Source organism: Phocoena phocoena, chromosome 1, assembly GCF_963924675.1.
Source record: "Phocoena phocoena chromosome 1, mPhoPho1.1, whole genome shotgun sequence".
Classification (NCBI taxonomy): domain Eukaryota; kingdom Metazoa; phylum Chordata; class Mammalia; order Artiodactyla; family Phocoenidae; genus Phocoena; species Phocoena phocoena.
Genome location: NC_089219.1, coordinates 114,947,910 through 114,969,098, shown reverse-complemented (window position 1 = coordinate 114,969,098; position 21,189 = coordinate 114,947,910). Strand labels below are relative to the sequence as shown.

Below are 21,189 nucleotides of genomic sequence, written 5' to 3'. Positions count from 1 at the left end.
TTAACGTGGTTTTCTCCAAACCCGAATGGCCCAACACTGCTATGTACATGGGTCAAGTACACTGAGAGACCATCTGATTCCATTTGAAGGAGCCCAGGACTTGTGGCTCCTGACAGAACACCACCCGTTTAACGGGAAGGCACCAGGGCGGAAGAGACTCCAGGGCTCCATCCTGTAAATCAGAAAAGGCTGCCCTCAAAATTATAAGGAAAGCAGCACCTGCTGCGACAAGGAGAAGGTGCAGTGCCTGGAGACGGGGTGGGGATGGGGTGGGAATAAAACTAACCTCTTTCATCCCGTGCGGGACATCTGTGAGAGTATAGCGCTGCTCCCATCCCTGGCTGCTTTCCTTTCTGACTTATGGTGGGTTTTGCTTCATGCATACTTTCAGGCTAGACTTGGAGGGATCTGGGATTTAGGATGCAAGCCGGGCCCTCCACAAGGAGACTGTGGGTCATCCAGAATCACAAGAACCTCTTCAAGATCCAGAACTTAAGTCAAAAACTGCTGGACTCCCTCTTCAGTCTACCAGCTGCCCTTCCGAACTGCTCCTGCAGAGAGGCCAGCTGTTCTCACGCCTTGCCCTCTGCCTCAAGACACCTTAGCCTGCAGGCTTCCCCTTGCTCAGTAAGTGAGGCTGGCTGTCCCCAGGCCACGGAGTGTTCCCGAGGACCGGGTTGGAGGGTGGCTGCTTTCATTTCTCCATGCGGAGAAGGCTGCCTGAAACCTGGGTGCACAGTGAAGGATACTCACCATGCCCTGACCTAGCCAGAGACACCTTTGCAAAACTGTCAGGATTCTGAGTGGGGAGCAGCACAATGGCCAAAGGATAACCCCACATCAATTTCACTGAGGTTGAGGATATGTTTTTTGTTGCTGTTTGGGATCAAGGGGTTTCTAGTGGAAATCCATTCACAGCACTTCTGACAAGGTGATGAAGCCCACAGTGAAAGCTTCTTTCAAGATAGGAGAAACTTTCAATTCTCCCATCCCTCCACTGCTCAGTGACCGTTCCCAAATCCTTGCTAGGGATGGCAGGCCCTTCCACCTCACCAAATGAATGCAGCAAAGCAGGATAATTCGAGGTGTGTGCAACTCTCCCCCCCCTCATCTTACAGACCAGAAAATAGGGGGCAATGAACCTAAAGAGGTTAGGCCAAGGTCACTCAGTAAATGGCAGCTTCAGAACTGGGTCCCACGTCTCCTGACCCCTTGCTCTTCCCACCAAAACTGAAATGGCAAAGGCAGTCAGGATCACCAAAGTGACCACATCAAGTACTGAGGCACCATGCTGGGGGACTCCAGCCTCAGACGGCAACCCTCCACGCTCAAGGGCACCTGCCACTCCCCAGAAAAGCAATGCTACTGGCTTAACAGGTCGGTCCCAACTCAGATTCTGGTCAGACCAGAGTGCAAGTTGCAGAGGGCAGAGATGGCCTTGGTCGCTGACATCTCCCTGTGCCTTGCATGGTGCTTGCTTGATACCCAGGTACTATAACGTGTTAGGAACAGAGAACAGGGAAGTGGCTCTGTATCTGGCTTCCAAAACCCATGGTTCCTGCAGTGTCAGCTGAGTTACCGAGTGACCTCAGGGCCTCCTCCTCTCCATCAACAGAATGGACCCAGCACTAAAACCAAGAAGCAGTAAACAAGCGAATGTGGCCAAACCCCTAACAAAAGTAAATGTCTTTTGGAATATTCCTGTTTAAAAAGCCACCATCTTTAGATTTCAACTGTTTAGATTACCCATGGCTTCTGTGAAAATCATCAAAACATGCATGCATTTGCACAGGAACCTGCATCCTTAACAGACCTTGTCACTGAGCTCACAGAAAAGGAATCCGCAGGAAGGAGTCAGCTTCCAGGGGTGAGGGTGGAATAGCGCTGGGAGCCTGTGTGATGCCTCTGGAAGGGCCGGTCCTTGGGACTTGCCCCCGGTGAAGTGGAGGAGGATGCAGAGGCAGTTTGAGAGGCTGGAACTGGAACTACTTTCTTCCTGGGTATGAGCTGGTCCTTACCAGCCAAGGGATGGCGAGGAATGTCACCCCACAGAGCCATCGGCAAAGGTGGCGATGGCCCGTGACTGATGGGCATGTAACTCATTAAAGCGAACATGACTAATGAACGGCGACCATGAGAAAGGGCAAAGCGCATTCTGGGGATTGCAACAGAGGACCCGCTCGCTCAGGGCCCAGCAAGGGGAAGAGCAGACCCTGCTTCTTGGGAAGGGGAGGCCGGGGCAGGGGAGTGAGTTCTCTTTGGAGCGCCGGTTCTCTTTGGTCAGGAGGTGGCGGCTGAGAATGTGGAATGCATGTGTGTAGATGGAAGTGAGGGTGGGCGTGGGGGGCCACCTGGGCCGTGGCTGCCTGCAGTGCCCTTCCGTGTGACCTTACGAGGTCCGCCCTTCCTCTTACCAGGCCCCCTCACCCGTCTGTCCCCTAAACTCTGCAACACTTGGCAGTGAGTTTGCGCTCACAATACCGGCTCCCTGCGTAGCCACCCACCCAGGGCCGGTCAACCAAAGCTGGACACTCAAGGCACTGAAACTGGAAGAAGGAATCTAATTGGTCCAAGAAAAAAACAGACGCTTAACAAACCAAAACCCGTCTAAAGAGAACATCTCCCATGGCCCCGGGAAGGTGGCCTCTCTAACCAGCTGGTTGGCCCTAGGGTAGGACAGCAGAGCATGACAGCCAGGGCCCCTCCCTGTCCTATCAGGGCCCATTGGATGACAGGTCTCACCGCCTGAATGTTTAAAAATGGATTCAAAGTGCTTCGAGATTGAAAGAGTAATGGAAGGTGTTGGGAATCTGGTGAAGAACAGATACCCCCTTTCCTTTCCACTGGGACTTGTATTTGGGCGGGGGACTCCCTACAGCTTTTTTGCTTTTTTTCTCCAAATGAGGTGTTTATTGTTTTTTGTTGTCTTTGAAAAATAGCCTATAGCACTCCCACCCTCACCCCACCACTCCCCAGGCATGCTAGAGAGTTAAAGCCAGGAAGTGGGGCAGACTGGGGAGGGGAGGGGGCTTGGGGGGACTTACTCTAGCGTGGGTTCTGGAAACTGCTATATAGCACCCTGCTGTCTGGCTAGTGACTCGGGACATGGTTCCTGACCTTTCCTTCTCCATCACGACCCCCTGGTTTATCTGGCCGGCCCAGCACAGAAGAGAAGCAAACGGGGGCAGCACTATGGGACATACCTGGATCCCTCTGCAGGCAGACAGACAGGTGTCCCCATGGGCAGCCAGGACGAGTGGCACTTTACTGCCAGCTGAAGGAGGGCTGGATCTGAACTCGGTGCCAGGACTAAAATAAATCCAAGGTCCTTTCTGCAGTCCCAAGGTGGGAGAGATGCATCCAAGGTATGAACGCAGACGACAGATGGACTGGCCAGGCTATCCCACTTCCACCTATCTGTACCACAGCCACCCACCCCTACATTTCATGCCCCCTGGGCCAAAGCCTGTTCATCTCCACATGACCTCCTGTCTACTCACGGGAGATCAGAGGGGTGGGATAGAAAGGGAATGCTAAAAAGTGCCCCCTCTGCTCTCCGCAACCTTCACTTTCCCCGTCCCCAGGCTGGGGCCAGGCGAGAGTGCAGGTCAGAAGAGACACATCCTCCCGAAGAAGAGGGAAGGGCAGGCCCAGGAGGCTGGGGCATGCACAGAGCACCATCCTTGGGACGGGGTGTTTCCGGGAGACCTGCTCCCCGCCTGCCACGGCGGGAGGAGGAAGGCTGGTCCAGGACAGGAGCAACAACGAGCAATGCCCCTGAATATCAGGGAACAGCTGTGAGAGCCTTCTCCTCTGCCCCGCAGAGATGCCCCGGCCAGGCTCTAGCCCTACACGTGCGTCTGCATGCGCTGCTGGAATCTCTGGCCGTAGTCCGAGTGCTGGGAGGTGTAGGAGAATCGCGTGGCAGTGGCGTACTTGCCAATGGGGTCATATGCCTCATACGGGGTCCGCTCCAGGCCGGACGGAGGGCCCTGAGGGTAGCCCAGTCGGTAGGTGGGGTACCCTGCTGCCCCGGGGAAGGGATGGGAATTGAACTTCTCATAGTTCTCGTAGGACAGCTGGCTGGTGGTGTCGGTGCCAGCTGGGGCAGCAGGACCTGGGGGTGTGGGCTCAGGGCCGTAGTCAGAGGCCGGGGCCCGGCTGTAGGTGTTGAGCTGGGCATAGCCGCTGGAGTGGGAGAGGCGGGAAGAGGGGCGGCCGTCGAAGCGGGCAGGGCCGGGGGCACGGTAGTCAGCATAGAGCACTGCCCTGGAAGACGGGCGGTCTTCGTGGGCACGCACATTGTAGTAACCATTGGTGGGATCCTGGGGGGCAACGAGAGAAGAGGATGGAGAAGGGGAGTCTCTCTTGGGGAAAGGGTGTCGTCTCGTCATGGCCCTCTGGGACTCCTTCTCTGGCTCTGCTCTGGGTTCTCAGCCAATAGGTCCCCACCTCCTGTTTCCTCAATGACCTCCTGACCGCTCCTCCCCAAACCTGCCCTCACCTCCACCCTGCAGGCCCTCAGAGCCCCCATTCCCAGCAGTCCCCGTGCGCTGGCCCCTCCCCGCTTTCCCACCTTCATCTCATACTCCTCCCGGGTGTCGATGGTGTCACAGCGCAGGTCCTGCTTCAGGTCCACGTCATCCTTGAAGGACTGCAGAGCAGCAAGAGTGGGGCATCAGGAGACGGACACCCTGCTCTTGTCCTCCCTTGCCTACCCTATCCCCACACCCAGAGGTCACCTATTAAGGAGAAGGGTCTGGGGTCATGGGCAGCCTTGAACTCTGTGTCCTCTCCCAGCAGAGGCTCTGGGATGTGGTGGGAAAAGGCCAGAGACCTGGGTTCCAGAACCAATTTTGTCGCTAACATGCAGTGCTTGGGTATGTCCCTGCCCCTTTCTGGGGCTCTTTCCTCATCTGAGCAATGAGGCAGTTGGGCCAGAAAACTTCTAGGGGTTTCCAATTCTGACACTCTGTAGGCGGAGGCTGGGGTGAAGGAAGCCTGTGCAGGCCCCACCTGCCTATCCTGTAATGGAAGGAAATTAGCCTGGGGAGCGTGGGCACGTGAATGTGGTTATGAATGTGTATGTGCACATATATGTATGTGTGTGAGCGCGTGAGCATATGGGGGAGGTAGCAGGGCCAAGGTAGGATGACCGAGGGAGGAGAGAGTGACAGTATTGGTGAGCTGGGCAGGAGCCGGTCCCAAGAGTGTGGGGAGAGCTGGGCCAGGGAGGAGGGACCCTTACCGAGTAGATGGCCTTCATGACACGGGTTGCCGTGGAGACGCTGGCAGCATCGTCCTCCCGGTCCGAATGCATCGTGAGCGGCTCCCGGTTCACCGTCTCCACCTTGATGTCCAGCTTTCTCAGGGTCACGTCTTTGCGACCTGGGACAGGAGGAGCAGCCTGGACGCTTTCTGCCAGCCTCTGCAGAGGCTGCTTCCGGACCCACCTGGCCTGGGGAGCGCCGCTGTCAACCCCCTCACCTCTCCCAGGCCCCGCCTGTTGGGGACCCCCAGGAGGGCCGCGGCCTGAGCAGGGCCCATACTCACTGCCTTTGCGGCGCCGGTAGAGGAAGAACACCAAGGCGATGAAGAAGAAGGTGAGCAGGGTGCCTGCGCCGATGGTGGCCCCGGCGATGATGCCCACAGGTAACACCTCTTCAGATGAGGGAGGGAAAAGGGGGAGGGTGAGGATGGGGGCACACGGAGGAGCTGAGCTCCGTGCGCCCCTGGATTGTGCACAGGTTTTATGTTTCAGCGGAGCTGTGTTCAATTAAAGGCAAGGTGGGATTTGAGAGGAAGTCTGCACTGTTTGGGGGGTTTAGACCCGTGCTTCAGCTTCGTCAGAATTGGGATCAGCTTGACCCTGGCCTTGGTGGTCCGTCTGTCCCTCTCTTGCAGCCCACCTGTCTGCGAGGCTGGTCTCTCCTTCCTGGGTTGGGCTCTTGTCTGAGATCAGCTGTCCCCACATTCTCCCATCTGCCATGTGTTCTGACCTCTTTCACTGCCTTCCCCCCACACACCATTGTGACCGCTCCACCTGTACCTACCCTCCCAGGGCTCAAACGGTTCTGGTTGGTTCCCCCTGCTCCCCAGAGATAAGAAGCACCCAGGAATCCTGCCTCCAGCTTCTTCTCCCTTCCTGGCTGTCCTGGATGGATCAGATCCACGTAAGTCTCTTCTCCTCCAGAAAGCCTTCCCTGCAGAGTCCCGTCTCACTCTATTACTCTGTTCTTCTCCACCAACCCCTTGCTCTTGCTGGTGTCCTCAGCTAAGAAAGACTCGAGGGGACCCCCAGTTATTTTCTCCCATCTCCCATGTCAAATGGCTAGTTCTCATTAAAAAAAAAAGAGGAGCGGGGGGGCTCTTTCCTCATCAGAGTTGGGAGCTTCCAAAAACGTCAAAGGCGTGATGCCTCTTTCATCACACTAGAAGTGCCTTAAGGGAGGGAATATGTGTCTCCTACCAGACTAAGGATTCGTGAAGGGGTAAGGGAACCGAAGCTTCCTGGGCACTTATTCTACGCCAGGTACTTCATGAATATCTTCTCATTTAATCCTCACACCAACCCAGTGAGGTAGGGAGTGTGACTCCCTTTCACAGATCATTTCATTTTTCTCCATCTGAAGTCATTTGCTACCACTCTGTAAGTTCTCCACTGCACTGAAAGTTCCCGGAGGGCAAGGACTGTGTACGTTCACATCTGTCCCTGCAGTTCCTAGAGGGGGTGGCTGGCATATAGCAGATGCTCAATAAATGTTTAAAAATGCGAGTGGGTTTTCCAACTGAGCACCAAGGCCAGGCTCTGGTGGGCAGGCCCAGGAGGGAGCTGTCTCTCTGAGACGTGCCCCCAGAGAGAAGAGGGAGCAGAGTCCCCAGGCTGCCCTGCGCCCTAGCTACACAGCCAGTACTGCTGTCACCTCGCTCTTCCAGCTGGATGATGGCTGTGCCTGGGCCGAAGCTGTTCCAGGCTGTGCAGTTGTAGTGGGTCTGAAAGTCGGCCTCCATGACGTTGTTGATGGTGAGCGTGGACAGGACCCCGCTGCCTGAGTTGGTCCTCTCCACCGTGTAGCGTTCCAGGGTCCCCACCTCCAGGAAGTTCTCCTTCCATGCCCATGCCTGGGGTGGGGAGGGCAGCACGGGATGAGGAAGAGGGAGGCAGGTGGCAGAAACACCTGACCCACCCTCCAGGCATCCTCACATCCTCACCCCATGTGCTCTTAAGCCCAGCCCCGCGCTTGCCCTGAAACAAGCCCAAGTCGCACCTGCTGCCTCAAACCCTGGCATCAAACCTCCAGTCTAGGAGAAGCAGCGGCTTCCAAGCATGCCTGCGACATGTGCTGGGACCATTCAAATATGCTCAGAGACACTCTTTAACATGCAGATTCCCGGGGCTTATCTCCTTCATTTGACTCTCCAGGGGAGAGGCCCAGGAATCTCTATTTCGTTGTTGCTGTCTTTGTTGGGGCAAGGGAGAGCAATTTTATTCGGAAAGCCAGCAGGCCAAGAAGATGGTCGACTACTGTCCCAGAGACCCACCTTCTCCAAGTTAGAATTCAGGCTTCTTTCTTTGGGAATCTCTATTTTTGTAACAACCCCAGCGGATCCAATGAAGCAACATGTGGGACCCCTGATGTGGTAAAACAAATCCTGGGCGGAGAGCCAAGAACCCTGGGCTCTACGCCTGACTCTCCCCTCGAGCCCTGTGTAGCCTCCCCTTCCCTCTCTGGGTCTCAGTTTCCTATAAAAGGAGAGGACCAGACTAGAGGCAGACAATGCTCCAGCTCTCCTCCAGCTCCGATAGTCTGAGCTTCTAACTAAACATAACTTAACCTTCAACCTCACCTTTAACCACTCCACAGCTGGCCCTACATAGCCCACTGGCTCTGGAGACTCATCCACAGACCCTTATAATGAGTGGGAATTGGCACCGGAGAGCTGTCTCTCCCAGGCTCTTCCATCCTCGACTCCCTAGCCGGGGCATACCCCCCTTTGTGTCCCCCTCCCTCAGAGTGGAACCCAAGGGAGGGAAAGCCACTGAGAACTGGCTCGTTTCCAGGCATCAGTCCTCCTAGCTCTGCAAGGAAAGCCCCCCGGGAGCCAAGCTGCCCGCTGCCCAGGTGGCCATGGTAATGAAGTGTCTCTGGGCAGCCGTGGAGTTAGCCAAATGGTCATTAAATGTGATGAGGGGTTTGACGGTTAATGGTCACGGGAGGAATTAATGGTTCATGGTGTGGGGGAGAGGGAGGGGGGTGGAGAGCAGCATGGGGCCTGGTAGGAGGAGAAAGGCAGGAGAAGGGAGAGGAGGGGACGACACGGTGGGACAGAACTGAGGGGGCAGGGCGGAGGGGCAGAAGGCAGAGGAGAGGGCAAGGAAGAGATCGGGAGGCTGAGAAAAGGGGAGGAGACGAGGGAGAGGAAAGAGCAGGCGTGAAAGCCCAGGGGAACCAGTAGCATATCCAGGGAGCCTCCACCAGGCCTTTCACACGTGTTGTCACATCGCTTCTCATGGCAACCCTGTTTGGTAGGGATCACTGCCCCTATTTTACGGATGAGGAAACTGGGGTTCCAAATAACAAGTAACTGGCTCAGGGTCACACAACAAGTAAGAGAGGAGATGGCATTTGAACAGGAAGAGGGACGGAGGGACAGAGTCGGAGGATGAGAAGCGCAGGGCACGGGAAAGGCCTGGGGAGAGCGGGAGGAGGCTGAGGCCAGGCCCAGCACTCACAATGCGGTCTGGGGGTGGCGTGCTCCCGATGAAACACTCCACCTTGCCACCATCACCCCTGACGGCGTACTGCACGGCCTCGCTGGAGATAATGGGGGGCCCTGCAAGTAAGAAGACGTGGTCAGGGCCAGCTGGGACCTCCAGTGCCTGCCTCCCCCTCACAGGCCCCCCGCCCCCCTCAGGCCACTCACCATTCACATAAAGTGGCACCTCCCGCTCGGCCACTCCGATCCGAGGCACGATGGCCCGGCAGGTGTAGGTGCCGGCATCGGCCTGGGTCACCGACTTCAGCAGCAGCTGGTTGCTGTTACTCAGGACCTGGGCAGAGAGAGCAGCCTCGGGTGGGGAGCCAGGAGGCCTGGGCCCCTAGATCCGTGCGGGCCCCCGCATCGGAGGCATCGGAAAGAAAGGAGGAAGGGCCACAAGTGAATTCCCAGAAGGGAAACAGGGTCCCGAGTCTATCTGGTCCATCCCCTGACTCTAAACAGGTTGGCATTTAGACACATCATCTCTCTATAAGAGCGGGCAGAAGTGGGTGGAGGCTCAGGAGGGCAGGCGAGGCTGCCATCCATCTGTACAGAGGATGCAGCCGCTTCTGGTCATCTGTTCTAATGCTTCTCTAGCGCCAAATGAGGTAGGAAGTTCCACTCTGAAATCCCTCTTTTTGCAACTGTGGCCCAAATTGTCCAAGGCAGGTCGCTGTAGAGCGGCACAATTCAGCCTCCTTTCCTCTAGTGAGTCATCCCAGCTTCTCCACCCTCCTATGCAGCATTCTTTTACCAGGTCTCTGGCCACCACAGCAGCTCCACTCAGGGCCCCTGCCCCCCTCCCACCCCACAGGTCATCACGTCCCTCCCACTGCCACTGCAGCGGCCAGCTGTCTGCTGAGGAGGGTGGGGTTGACTGCAAGCACCGTCCTTTTCTTCCAAATCCTGAGAACTTGGAAATAGCCCAGGTTCAACTTGAAAAATAATGCTGCACCTCCTTTGCCCCCTCTCTCCCCAGCCTGTGGCCAGGCTCCTTCCTTCCAGCACCCCGGAGAGGCAGCAAGCTTCTTACCATGTTTGAGTCCTTTTTGGTCCAGGTGAGGGTGAGGGGGGGATTACCAACCCAGACACAGGTGAGGGTCACATCAGAGCCAATGTCTGTGGTCGTGGGTTTGGGGTCCACTACAATCCGGGGAGCAACTGAGGTAGAAAGGAACAGCCCGTTAGCGTCTGAGTCTCCCTGGGGGTCAGCTCCAATCTCTGTCCTCTTCCTTCTCCTGTCCGGCCCCCTCAGCCTCATGGAGCCCCCCCAACCCCACCCCAGCCCCTTTAAAGCCCTGGCCCTCTGTCCCCACCCCCGCCCCTGCAGCTACTCACAGTGGACATTGACTAAAGTGCTGACATTGGTGCTTCCCACTTTGTTGTAAACCTCACAGGACACAGGCTCCGTGAAGAAGGAATAATCGACATTCGTCTCATAGCGACTCTCGTGGGTGTCTTCGATCAGCAAGCCCCCCTTGGCCCACCTGGGGGAACAGGCAACACAGAGCGGGGTCAGGCCTTGGAGCCCCCTCACTCACGTCCAGTGGCCTGTCCTCCTCAGCCCCCCACTCCTGGCCTCAAGGGCCGCCCAGTATCCTTCCCCAGAGTGTGCCCAGCCCCTGCCCCTCCCACCTGTAGCCCAGGATCTCAGGGTTGGCTGTGGCCTGGCACGTAAAGACGACGCGCTCGCCCTCCTGCACCGTCTGTGGCTCAATGGACAGGGTCACCGTAGGAGGGTCTGCAAAGCAGAGGACTGGAAGTCAGGGTCTTTTCTGTCCCGCAAATTTCTTTTTCTCTCTCTAGCACACACACTCAGACCTCACCCGCGTGGTGACCCGGGAATTTGACTTTGCAGTGTACCAGCTCCAATAAACAAGGCTTCTTCACCTTTATTCCAGGAGCCTCTAGGGGCCGGCTAGGGTGACGACCAAGGATGATACCAGAGGGACATATTAGTCAGAAGGTGTATTGACGGATGTGACCACTAGGCGTCAGTGTGGGCTCGTTAGGCTCACGGACCGGGATGGGGGTGGGACATCTCTCCAATCTCTGCCACTCTCCCACCCTTCCCTGGGGAGTGGGAGTTTACTGAGCACTTACCAAGTAGCACACTCCATGCTAGATGCCCTTACACTATACCTCACTTAATGCTCACAACCCTGAGAAGCAGGTACAGGTCCACAACCCCTTATCTGAACCCCCTGGAACTAGATGTGTTTCAGAATTTGGGATATTTCAAGGGTTAGAAAGGTAACGGTGGGCACAGACCGTTTACCGTGTAAGACCCCCAGCACAGTCTGGGCAATATCCCACAGACACACGCATTAATACATCTGCAGTGAAATGTATAGCTATTCCAATTAAGTGGGTTAAATAAAAGACTACGAAGAGCCTCGGTTCAGGTTTTGCCACCCAAGCGCTTTTGGTTTAGAATTTCCGATAAGGGATTGTAGGCCTGCATTTTATTTTCTGCACGTATACCGAATTAGAAACTGAGGCTCAGAGAGATTATGTCATTGCCCAAAGTCACACGGTTTAAACCCGGGAACTGCCTGGCTCACAGCTGATGCCTCTTCTACCAGCCCTAAGGGTTCAAACCAGGGAATCCAAGACGACGAAGAAATGGAGCATCTGTCCCAGGGCACCTGGGGGATTCTTCTGTGCTTCTCAAAGGGTGCTGCCCCCCACCCCACCCTTCCCGGGCTCCTTCCCAGGACGCCACTCAAGGTGCACATTCCCCCCACCCCACGATCCCTGCCTCCATCCCAGGACCCTGCTCACGGTGCACGTCGAGCTCGATGGACGTCTCCTTGCCGCTCGGGATGGCCTCGTTCACGCTGCGGCAGGTGAAGACACGCCCAATATCCAGGTCTGTGGGGTTGATGAGCAGCTGGCTGATGGTGGTCTCCCTCTTCCCATCCTTCAGCAGTTCCTGGGGTGGCGGAAACAAGGGTGGGAGACACGGTTAAGCTAAAAGCCCCCTCCTCTGCTCTCAGGGTGACCCGCTCAGAGCTGGCTTGCTGGAGGGGCATTTAACCTGAAGCTCAATCCTCCCCCAGCCCCTACCTCCTCCCCAGGTTTGGTTTAGTTTCTAATTAACAGACTTTATGATTTTTTAAAGAGAAGTTTTACGTTTACAGAAAAGTTGAAGAGAAAATACAGAGAGTTCCTGTATACCCTCCTCTCTGGCCCCCCAGTTTCCCCTATTATTAATTAACACGACGCACTAGTGTGATACATGTGTTACAACTGATGAACCAACCCTGGTACCAATACTAACGAAAGCCCATAGTTTACATTAGAGTTCACTCTGTGCGTTGTACAGTTTTCCCCACGGTTTTGAGTCCCATTCCTGGAATCCCCTGAGTCCAGCCCAAGTCCTTCCTCTTCTGGAAAGTCTTCCTTTGCTATCCCAGCCTTCAGGACTCTCTCCCCAGCCTGAACTTGTGCCCATTGCAGGCAGTCTGTCCTCCACACCGCTCTGGTCACATCCGGCCTTGCCTCTTAGGCACCGTGCATGTGTGTTTCAGTGCTGGGTCTCTCCTGCTAGATCGTAAACTCCTTGAGGGCAGGGAAGGGACTCACAGGCTCAAAATCTCATACCAGCTCAGTGATATCCAACCTGAGGTCCCTGGACATGATCATAGGAACACTTGGGCTGTTTTCCATATTGTACACTGCCTAAGGGAAACCATACTGTTAAGCACAGTAGGGGCCCACGGTTTGACAGCAATATATAGGCATCCTTGCTGGGCCCGATGTGGTACCGGAACAGCACCAGCCCAGTGCAGTAACACCAGCCCCCTCCTGCTGCTTCAAAGCTCCATCGTGTCTTTAACGAGTATAAAAAAGGGGGGTGGATGACAAATGGCCGTTAACCAGTCAGTTTGTTTGGTTGCCAAAATATTCAAAACATGAAGCCCTAGAGGAAAAAAAATAACGGAGTTCTTGGTAGTGAAGAAGTTAAGCACCACTAAAGCCAAACTGCCACTTGTCAAAGGGTGAATCGAAGGCCAGAGACAAGTGACTTGTCCAAGGTCATACAGAGCGTCAAGGGCAGAGCTAATCCGGGTACTCGCTCCCTGGGGCCACACATTCCGAGGCACACAGGTGAGCATTCTCTCTCCCCTCAATGAGAATTGTCTCCTGAAGCATCTAGCAAAGGGCTGGGTACATATGTGCTTGTCCGCAGCTGACAGGAGGAGCTCCAAACCTGAGATCTGGATTCTAGTTCCAGCTCCACCGTCAACTTTGCCGTGTGATCCCGGGCAAGTAACTTGATGTCTTTCTCTGCCACAGGTTCCTCATCTATAACATGTACACGTAATCCCTGCCCCCCCCCCCACCCCAAGCTCTTAGTTGCGCCGACTGGGAACACATACCAACTAGAGGCTGGGGGAAGAAAGTCGAGGGGCTCAGTTGCGAGAGGTCACATTCTGATGCAGACACAAACCCCGGCTCTGCAGCATGTCAGCTTTGTGACCCTGGCAAGTCACTCAACCTCTCTGACCATCAGTTCACTCTTTGTGAGTTGGAAATATCACCTAATTTATGAAACTCCTGTGAGGTTTAATAGAGACTGTCCATAAAGATCTTAGCATGCACAGTGCCTGGTATACAGTAGGGGCTTAATCAATGTAGCTATTTTCAGCATTATTCTTAGTCTCTGCTAACTGTTGACTGGCCCTGTGAACCTGGGAATTCACTTCTCTTCTCTGGACCTCAACTTTCCCAACTATTTAATGGGAGGATTGGACCAGATGGTCTCTGAGGCCCCTGCTTACATCTGTCTCCCCGAGTCTGTGGTCAGATCCATGTGGGAAAGGAAAGGTGAACTGGGATGTGGCCCAGGAGGATCTGGGGGTACAGGCAGGGTCTCACCGTGCTGGCTACGGCGCCCTCCTGCTGCGTCCCATCCCGGAACCAGATGATGGTGGCAGCAGGCTTGGCGTTGAAGGCTCGGCACGTGAGGTTGTGGGGGGCGCCTGCCTGCAGCAGAATCACAGGACTACCATCGATCCTAGTGTCCTCTGGGGGGACTGTGGAGAAGAGCAGAGCAGAGTCAGTCCAGGATGCAGCCAACACTGCCCGTATGACCAAAACCCCTGCCCCTGGAGGCATCTCTCCCTCTGCATGTCCACCCCTTGGCAGGGCAGGACCATCCTTACCCCCTAACTTATAATCACTGTATCCGTTGCTCCTGTGGCCTGGGGGGCCTGGCACAGAAAGGTGGCTACCTCCACGGAGTTTATGTCCATTCCCTCCTGTGTGCGCCTCTGCCCTGGGGCAGCCAGATGAGGGGGTCTATCACGGCAACCTCCGAAATGGACTCCCCGCCTCCAGTCCCTGGTGGCCTTAAGCCATCCGTCATGCTGGCAGGTTATTTTCTCTAGAGAGCAGGTAAGACTGTGCCACTTCCCTGCTCAAACACATTCCATGTCTACCAGCTGCCATGGGCATGAGTTGCAAGCATCTCTGCCTGCCGTCCAGGGTTCCTCAGGCCAAGTCCCGCACTTTTGCATCTACTCGTCTCATTTCTGGTGTTCTTTCCCTCAGGGCTCCTCTTGAACTGCTGTCCATCCTGTTCACATCCCAGCTGCTGCACAGGGCCCTCCATGCCACACCCCCCACAATCACCACCTTCGTGGTTCCCAGCCCGTCACTTGGAGCTCCAAGCACTATCTACCTTGTATTTGCCTTACTTAACATGGTTATCCATGCCCCCTCCCCAACCCAAACTGTCATCCCTGAAAAAGCAGGAACTCCATCTCACTAATGTTTATACAGTCTCCAGTGCCTAGAACATGACCAAAGCCGGCTCTGGCTAAATGCTTAAGGAACTGAATCCATCAGATGTCTGATACTAGGAAATAGGGTGGTCTCTCCCTGTCCTATTCCCATAGGCTTCTAAATGCTCAGGTGAACCAGACTGCAAGTTCCCTGGGAGCAGGGGCTGCTTCTTATTTTCTCTTAAAACCCCAAGATCTAGTGCAGAGGCTGGTTGATAGCACATCCTGGGGGATATTAGCTGAATTAGTGGCTAAGTGATTGATGAAATAAAGGCAGAAGGGTTTGGATTATAATTTTGATTCCTGGTCCACCTCATGTTCGTTGGCCAGCAATGTGAAAGGGTTTTGTTTGCTTTTTGCTGGGAAAAACCAGAAAGACTCAGAGGGGCCTTTCCGAGGGAACCCTTGAGAGGAGAGAGACCCTGGGAGGCCCATGAGTCCAGTTGTGGGCAGGGCGGTCCTGTAGTTTATGAAATGACAGTCTCCATGCTGGGGTTTCTAAGAGAAAGGAACCACTTGTAGCCCATCCCAGTACTCTGTTCAACTCATGCATGTAGAGTGGGAGGGTGTGAAAAGTATGGGTTGTAGAATCAGGCTGCCCCAGTTTCAAATCCTGGCATGTGTCATGTGATCTTGGGTGAAGCCCTCAAGTCACAGTTTCTTCAACAGAGACATACGGTGCTCATTCCCGGGGCCCTCATGAAGGCCAGGTGAGGGCTGTACGTGCACTATCGTGCGTAGGGCACGCGCGCGTGACGTGTGCAGTGGGTTCACTTTACTGCTTGGACAAGAGGCAGCAGTGCCTCCAACTCCTGACTGGTGAATGACTGCTGAATCCCGGGCTCTTCCTCTTTGCTCACCAGGTGTACCTGGCTCCAATGCCAGATGGGCGCAGATTTGCAAACAGGGTGGAAAGGAGAGAAATGGATAAAGAGCCGCCACTCGGGGTCTCCTGGTCTGCGTGGGCCCCTCCAAGGTCACACCTTGGTGCCACAGCCCAGGAGGACAGTTCTGGATGGGCAGAGGAGGGGAAGGCTTCTCCTTCCATCGGCTCTCCCTTCCCTTGTAAGGTTGACCCTCGCCCTTTGTTCAGGGAAGGCCGCCCACCTGTCACCTCTGCCACTAGCCCACCTTTCTCTTCGTATCTGGGGCAAAAAGGAAATTAAGGCTGTTGAGGTGTCTGCTTATCCATCACTACCATGCTCAGTTAGGCGTGTGTCCCTGTGTACGTTTATGAACACATTTTTAGGACTTGTGACTTAAATCTGTATATCAATATGTACATGTGTCTGAGGCCTCAGCTTCCTTGTTTGTAAAATTCAGAAAGCACATTGACATCGGTCCCCCAGAGTCGTTACTGTGAAGGTGAAAGGAGACCAAGGATATGAAGCCGACTGTAAACTGTAACGTGATCGACGGCATCTCCACCATTCACTGAACGCCCACCCCATGTCAGCTCAAGCGCCTCACGTATACGATTTCATTTCACCCTCACCACAAAGTGTTTTTCATTAATCCTTTCATGGTAAATACCATTAACCCCCATTTACAGACAAGGCACTGAGGCTCAGGGACAGGAGAGTGAGCTGAATATCAGGGCTGGGTGTGGACCAGGCCCGCCGAAGCCATGCCCATCACCACTGCACTCGAGCGGTTCTTGCTGTGAGTAATGAGGGAGCCATGGGTCTGTAGATAAGTATTATGCCTGCGTCCGCATCTGCCAGGGAGTAGGAGGCAGCTTCTCCGAGCCCTGAGGCAGGAAGAATGAAAGGCCATTCTGTGACCTGGGCTGGTCTGGGGTGGGCCACTGAAGGGCATGGCTACAGGGGAGGCGAGGTGACGAGGCTGGCCGTGTACAGGGAGGCTGATTCCCAGCAGTGAACACAGCCCACTCTCGGCCCTGCCCCGTCTCTGAGCCCCAGGCTGCCATGAAGGAAGGGTGTGTGTAAGCAGGTAAGCAGGGAGGATGCACAGACGTCTTGCCTTCTCAGTGCTTCCACGTGGCTGCAGGAGGCAGGGAGTGTGAGGATTCCAGAGAGACAAGGAGGGGGAGGGAGGGGAAAGGAGTAGCCGGGTTCATCTTTCATCTATTTTACTCTTGGGGCTTCCTCCTGTTCCCCTCATCCACCTAAATCACTCAGACAGGCTATGAAGGCCCACACCCTCAACACTGACCGTGCCCTGCGGGACAAGTCGGTCAGCTCCTCCCTCGCTGACTCGCAAGCTTTTGTAAACAGGGTACTCCTCCATCTAGCGTTCCCATCGATATTCTTCTCTGCCAGGAAGCCTTCCCTGATTGAACCAAGACACTGGATGCCATTATGAAGTTCCTGGGATATCTATCGGCTTGGTTGGCCTCTACTCATCTCTCTCTATTTCTCTGTCTCTGTGCTGGGGTAGGAGAGGGAAGGGAGAGTATCAGGGGGCCCTCATTAGAATGGGAGTTCTCCAGTCTAGAAGTAGCACGTTCCAGGATCCAAGCCAAAGCAGTTAGGGAGGGAAAAAGACAGAAGATCTCCTAAGAATCTCACGTTCCCTTGGAATGCCTGGTCTGGCGTCGGGGCTCGTACACTCTCCAACGAGGCATGGAAGCGGATGTCTCGGCATCCCATGCCTATAGCCCTGGTGGTTAGCTAACTCTTGCTTCCTAACCTCCATCCTGCTTCTTGTTAATTCTTCCCATTTGTCCTCACCAGAGAGGAAAAGCGAGTCATCCACCAGCCCCGAGTCCTAGTCCTTCAGGGTCTTTGCATCCAGAGAAACTGGCTGTCGGGTCCCTCCAGTCCTCACTTCTTCTGACACCTCACATCTGCCCAGACCTTCGGAGTTTACAACTCCCTGCTCAGGGAGCAGCAAAGCGGCAGTTGCTAAGAAAAGGCTGGCAGCCCATGTTACCGATGAGAAACTTGTTGTCCAGAGGTTATGACCTCTTCCGGGTCATGGTGCCGAAAGGGACCAGGTCTCCTGACTCCCATTCCAGGCCTCTTCCCACCACACTCAGATGACTTGTCATGTTCTCACCTTTCTCCCCCAAGTAAGAACATTCCTTGTGTCCACACTCACTCATCTCAGCTCCCCCCTCCTTCCCTTCCATCCCTCCTGGGGGCGTCCCCCACTTCAATGATTTCAGGTTTGGGGAGAGAAAATAGAGGGAGCAGGACGGATCAAGTGGAGGCAGGAAAAAAGAAAGGGACAGAGTGGATGACAAAGAGGAAGAAAGAGGGTCACAGGCAGACAGAGCCAGGCTGGAGACGAGCAGAGCAGAGGTAGAGGCCCAGCCCGAGCACCAGAGCTTGAGGGAGACAGAAAGACTGATGGAGCTGGAGGTACCGCCAGGGAGGGGAAGGCACGGAACAGAGGAGGCGAAGGCGTGTCAGAGCTGGCCTCATTCCGTACTGCGCGCAGGAGAGAATCCCCTCATTATGCAAATGGCCCTGGGTGTTGCCATAGAGGGACATCTGTTCTGTATCCCGTGGGCAGCAGCCGGGGGGTGGGGGGGTGGGGGGCTCGGCTTCCGAGACAAGTCCTCCTCCAGCAGCTCCTGCAGACTCAGCCAGGACCCCTGCTCGCCCCGTCCCCCCACCCCGCTCTCAGCCCTCAAAGCCCCGTCCTGCTTCCCTGTTCCCTGAGGAGGGCTCCAGGTGAAGCAGAGAAGAAGGGGTGTGTGCTGAGCGGGGAAAGGAGGAAGCGAAGGGAAGAGGGGCTGAGTTCAAGGAAAAGGAGCCGAGGGGGTAGTTTCTGGGGCTCCGAGGCAGCTGAGAGGGAGAGGAAGGGAGAAGCTTCCAACAAGCCCATCTGCCAGGAGAGGCCCGGTCCCCATGGTCAACATGCCCCCACTCTGATGGGGAGAGCTTTGTATCCAGAAGGCTGAGCCCCATCCCTGCGTGGCCTGGGCACAGGCAGGGGCAGGGAGGATGCCAGAGCTCACACAGTCCACATGTCCAGCAGTGGGTGCCCACATGCCCATTTTTTCCTCTTCTATCTGAACTTGGCTTTGGAAGAAGTTTAAAGGATTTGGGGAGGGAAAGCTAGGGAGACAGTGGGGGCAGACAGGAGGCCAGGAATAGAGAGGGAGAAGCTGGGAAATAAAAGAGGAAATTGGAGAAGGGGGGACAGCCAGGATGCCAAGAGACAGAGACAGGAGGCTGGGGGCCCTGCAGGATGTCGGGGGTTATTACTGAGCACGGTGAGTTTCGCTCGCCGGGAGCGCAGGGCGGCCTCCGTGGCCTGGCACTCGTAAGAGGCGTCGTCAGAGAGCTCGGCATCTGTGATCTCCAGGTTGTACTGCCCGGCGTCTGCTGAGCCCACGACCCGGTACCGTGGCCAGGCTGCAGGAACAGAACGGGCGAGCCCAGGTGAGCCCAGCCCCAACCTGAGGATCAACCTGGACCACCCTGCCCCACAAGGGTGCATCCTCTCCCCACGTCAGGGTCCGCATCCCATTCCAGGGCCAGCACTCCTCCCTCCACCCTCTCCTGGGACCCCCCCCCAGGGGCCCTTGACGAGGAGGAGGTCCCCATGCAGACACTGTGACGTCACAACCTCCTACAGTGAGGATGGGAGCCACAAAGCAGGAGGAGTGATGGGGGAGAGCAGAAGGGGGAGATGAGCAGAAGCAGATGAATTCGCCGAAGCTGTTTGCAGACAAATGTCTCTCATAATAATAGGAAAGAAAGAGGAAAAAAAAAAAAAAAGGCAGACAGCAGGGAGGAAAGGAGAGAAAGAGGGGAGGGTGTGTGGGCGTTAAAAAATATAGGCCATCACAGCTCAGACATGAGCTCACCAGGGCCAGAGGGAAGCCCAAGGCAGGCTAAGGTCTCGCCATCACTTGCCTAGGGAGGGTTGCACGAGGCAGGGTCCTGTCAGCTCCCTGAAGGAGCCCGGAAACCAAGAGTCCCGTCCCCTGCAGAAGCCACGCCTCTGGCCTCTGCAATCCAGTCTCCCTCGCCCTCTGTCCTCCAGGCTCTTGCCCACCCCCTCACACTCTGTCCTCCTCTCCTGTGGTCCCCACCATCAGCTCCCTCCCACCATCTCCCTCTGTCCAGAGGCTATCGATTCTTTTCACTCCATATCTATTGATCTCTCTCTCTCTCCCTGTTTCTTTCTCTTTCTATCATCAATAGATCCGCCAGCCCCATCTCCTTCCTTCATACAGATTGCTCTATCCAGACAAATTTCCCCTACCTGTTCTAATACGCGGAACCCACAGCAAATAGTCTCAATTCCTGGACAACGATAAGAATAAAAATACACCATCCCTCCCTACTTTCACCGTTACACTGCTTTACAGTCGCAATGTGTTCTCACAAAGCATATCCTCTCATTTGGTTCAAAACTCGCAAACGCATGTATAAGGCAGGCAGACCCACAACTGTTATGCCTGTTTTACCCAGTAGTAAACTAAGGCCCAGAGAGGTGAAGCGGCTTTCCTAAGGTCACCCAGCTGGGAGGTGGCAGAGGCAGGTCTTGACTCCCCATTACTCCGCCAGGCGGCCTTTCCAAAAGTCTCTTTACTTGTTTCAGAATATAGGAGGGCTTCCCCACCCCAGCACATTATGTTTGTTTCCGCAGTGGCTCCATAGTGCTTAAGAAAGGCTTGATGAATGAATGACTACAGTGCTCAGGCTGATGGTAAAATGAATTTGTAACCACTGAGAGGACACTGCCTGGGCGTGGGGCAGGAGAGAGGCTGGAGCAAAGCCAGCCTGGCATGGAACATAGGACATAGAAGTTACTGTGTCCTCCCCCTGCAAGAGCAGGGGGGCTCTGGAGTCTCCGAGCACCTCCTGCCTCACCTGGCTGCCTGCAGCTCCCCTTGTGGTGTCTGTCTGTCTGAAGCTCTCTTATGTAAAGGTCTCTTGGTTTCTCTTGATCTCTCAGGCTTCCCGTTGGCCCTTCACGAGCCAGTCCACAGCCAGGAGGAAAGGCAGAGCTGTGGGTTTTGGAAAGCAGTGGAGACAGAGCTCGGGAGGAGAGGGAGGGAGACTGACTCACACAGAAATGGGAGAGGGAAGGCTAGAGCACAGAGAAGAGACGTGGTGAGGAACGAAGGGATGTTGGGTCCAGGAGTCTCTGTTGGTGGGGGAGGGATGAAAAGATGGGGTAGTCTGGACACTTGGCTGGCTGCATGGCCCACTCACCTTTGAGGCCCTGGCCCATGCCCAGCGCCAGCCCATCCTTGGTCCATTGCACGATCCCCGAGTAGTTGAGCAGCACGCAGGGGAGCACGGCCCGCTGTCCAGCCACCACAGTCTGGTCGGCTGGCTCCTGGCTGAAGCGGGTCTGGGTCCCTGGCAAGGCCAAAGCGGTACTGGGTAAGGAGATGAGTGAGGACAGAGGGCTCCACTAAGAGGCCGAGCCTCCCAGGCTTCCACTTCCACTCTGCACCGGGCCCGAGAGAGAGAGCTGAAGGCTGGGAAGGTGGACCCTCCAGCCCCCGTCCCACTTCAGCCTCAACCCCTTCCCTCCGAGATGCCACGTGCTCGCCCTGGACTGCTTCCTCCCTCCGTGGCCCATGGGAATGGGCTTCAGGAACTGAAGTACTCAGCAAGCAGAGAAAGTGGTGCAGTGTTACGGAAAGGCCTTAGAGACCAGGCTAGTCCAACCCTCTCATTTTACAGACGAAGACACTGAGGCC

The 21,189-nt window shown here is 55.5% G+C and overlaps 1 protein-coding gene across 1 annotated transcript; it reads right to left on the bottom strand.

Moving 5' to 3' along the window:
• Nucleotides 1-3,848: 3,848 nt before the first annotated feature.
• Nucleotides 3,849-20,711, bottom strand: KIRREL1 (kirre like nephrin family adhesion molecule 1). The gene is made up of 12 exons (XM_065884252.1): nt 20,693-20,711; nt 18,731-18,880; nt 10,396-10,501; nt 10,099-10,247; nt 9,794-9,921; nt 8,926-9,052; nt 8,735-8,835; nt 6,924-7,122; nt 5,554-5,661; nt 5,249-5,388; nt 4,577-4,654; nt 3,849-4,325 (listed from the first exon to the last, which is right to left on the bottom strand). The coding sequence occupies exons 1-12, from the start codon at nt 20,709-20,711 to the stop codon at nt 3,849-3,851; spliced, it is 1,782 nt and encodes a 593-aa protein (XP_065740324.1).
• Between the last annotated feature and the right edge of the window lie 478 nt (nt 20,712-21,189).

Bases quoted from the DNA above. Each gene is read 5' to 3' on its own strand.
- KIRREL1 (XM_065884252.1), bottom strand. The intron at 10,248-10,395 runs GTGGGAGGGGCA...CTGTTCCCCCAG, and splicing joins CCTGAGATCCTGGGCTACAG to GTGGGCCAAGGGGGGCTTGC. The intron at 5,389-5,553 runs GTGAGTATGGGC...CTCCTGTCCCAG, and splicing joins CTACCGGCGCCGCAAAGGCA to GTCGCAAAGACGTGACCCTG.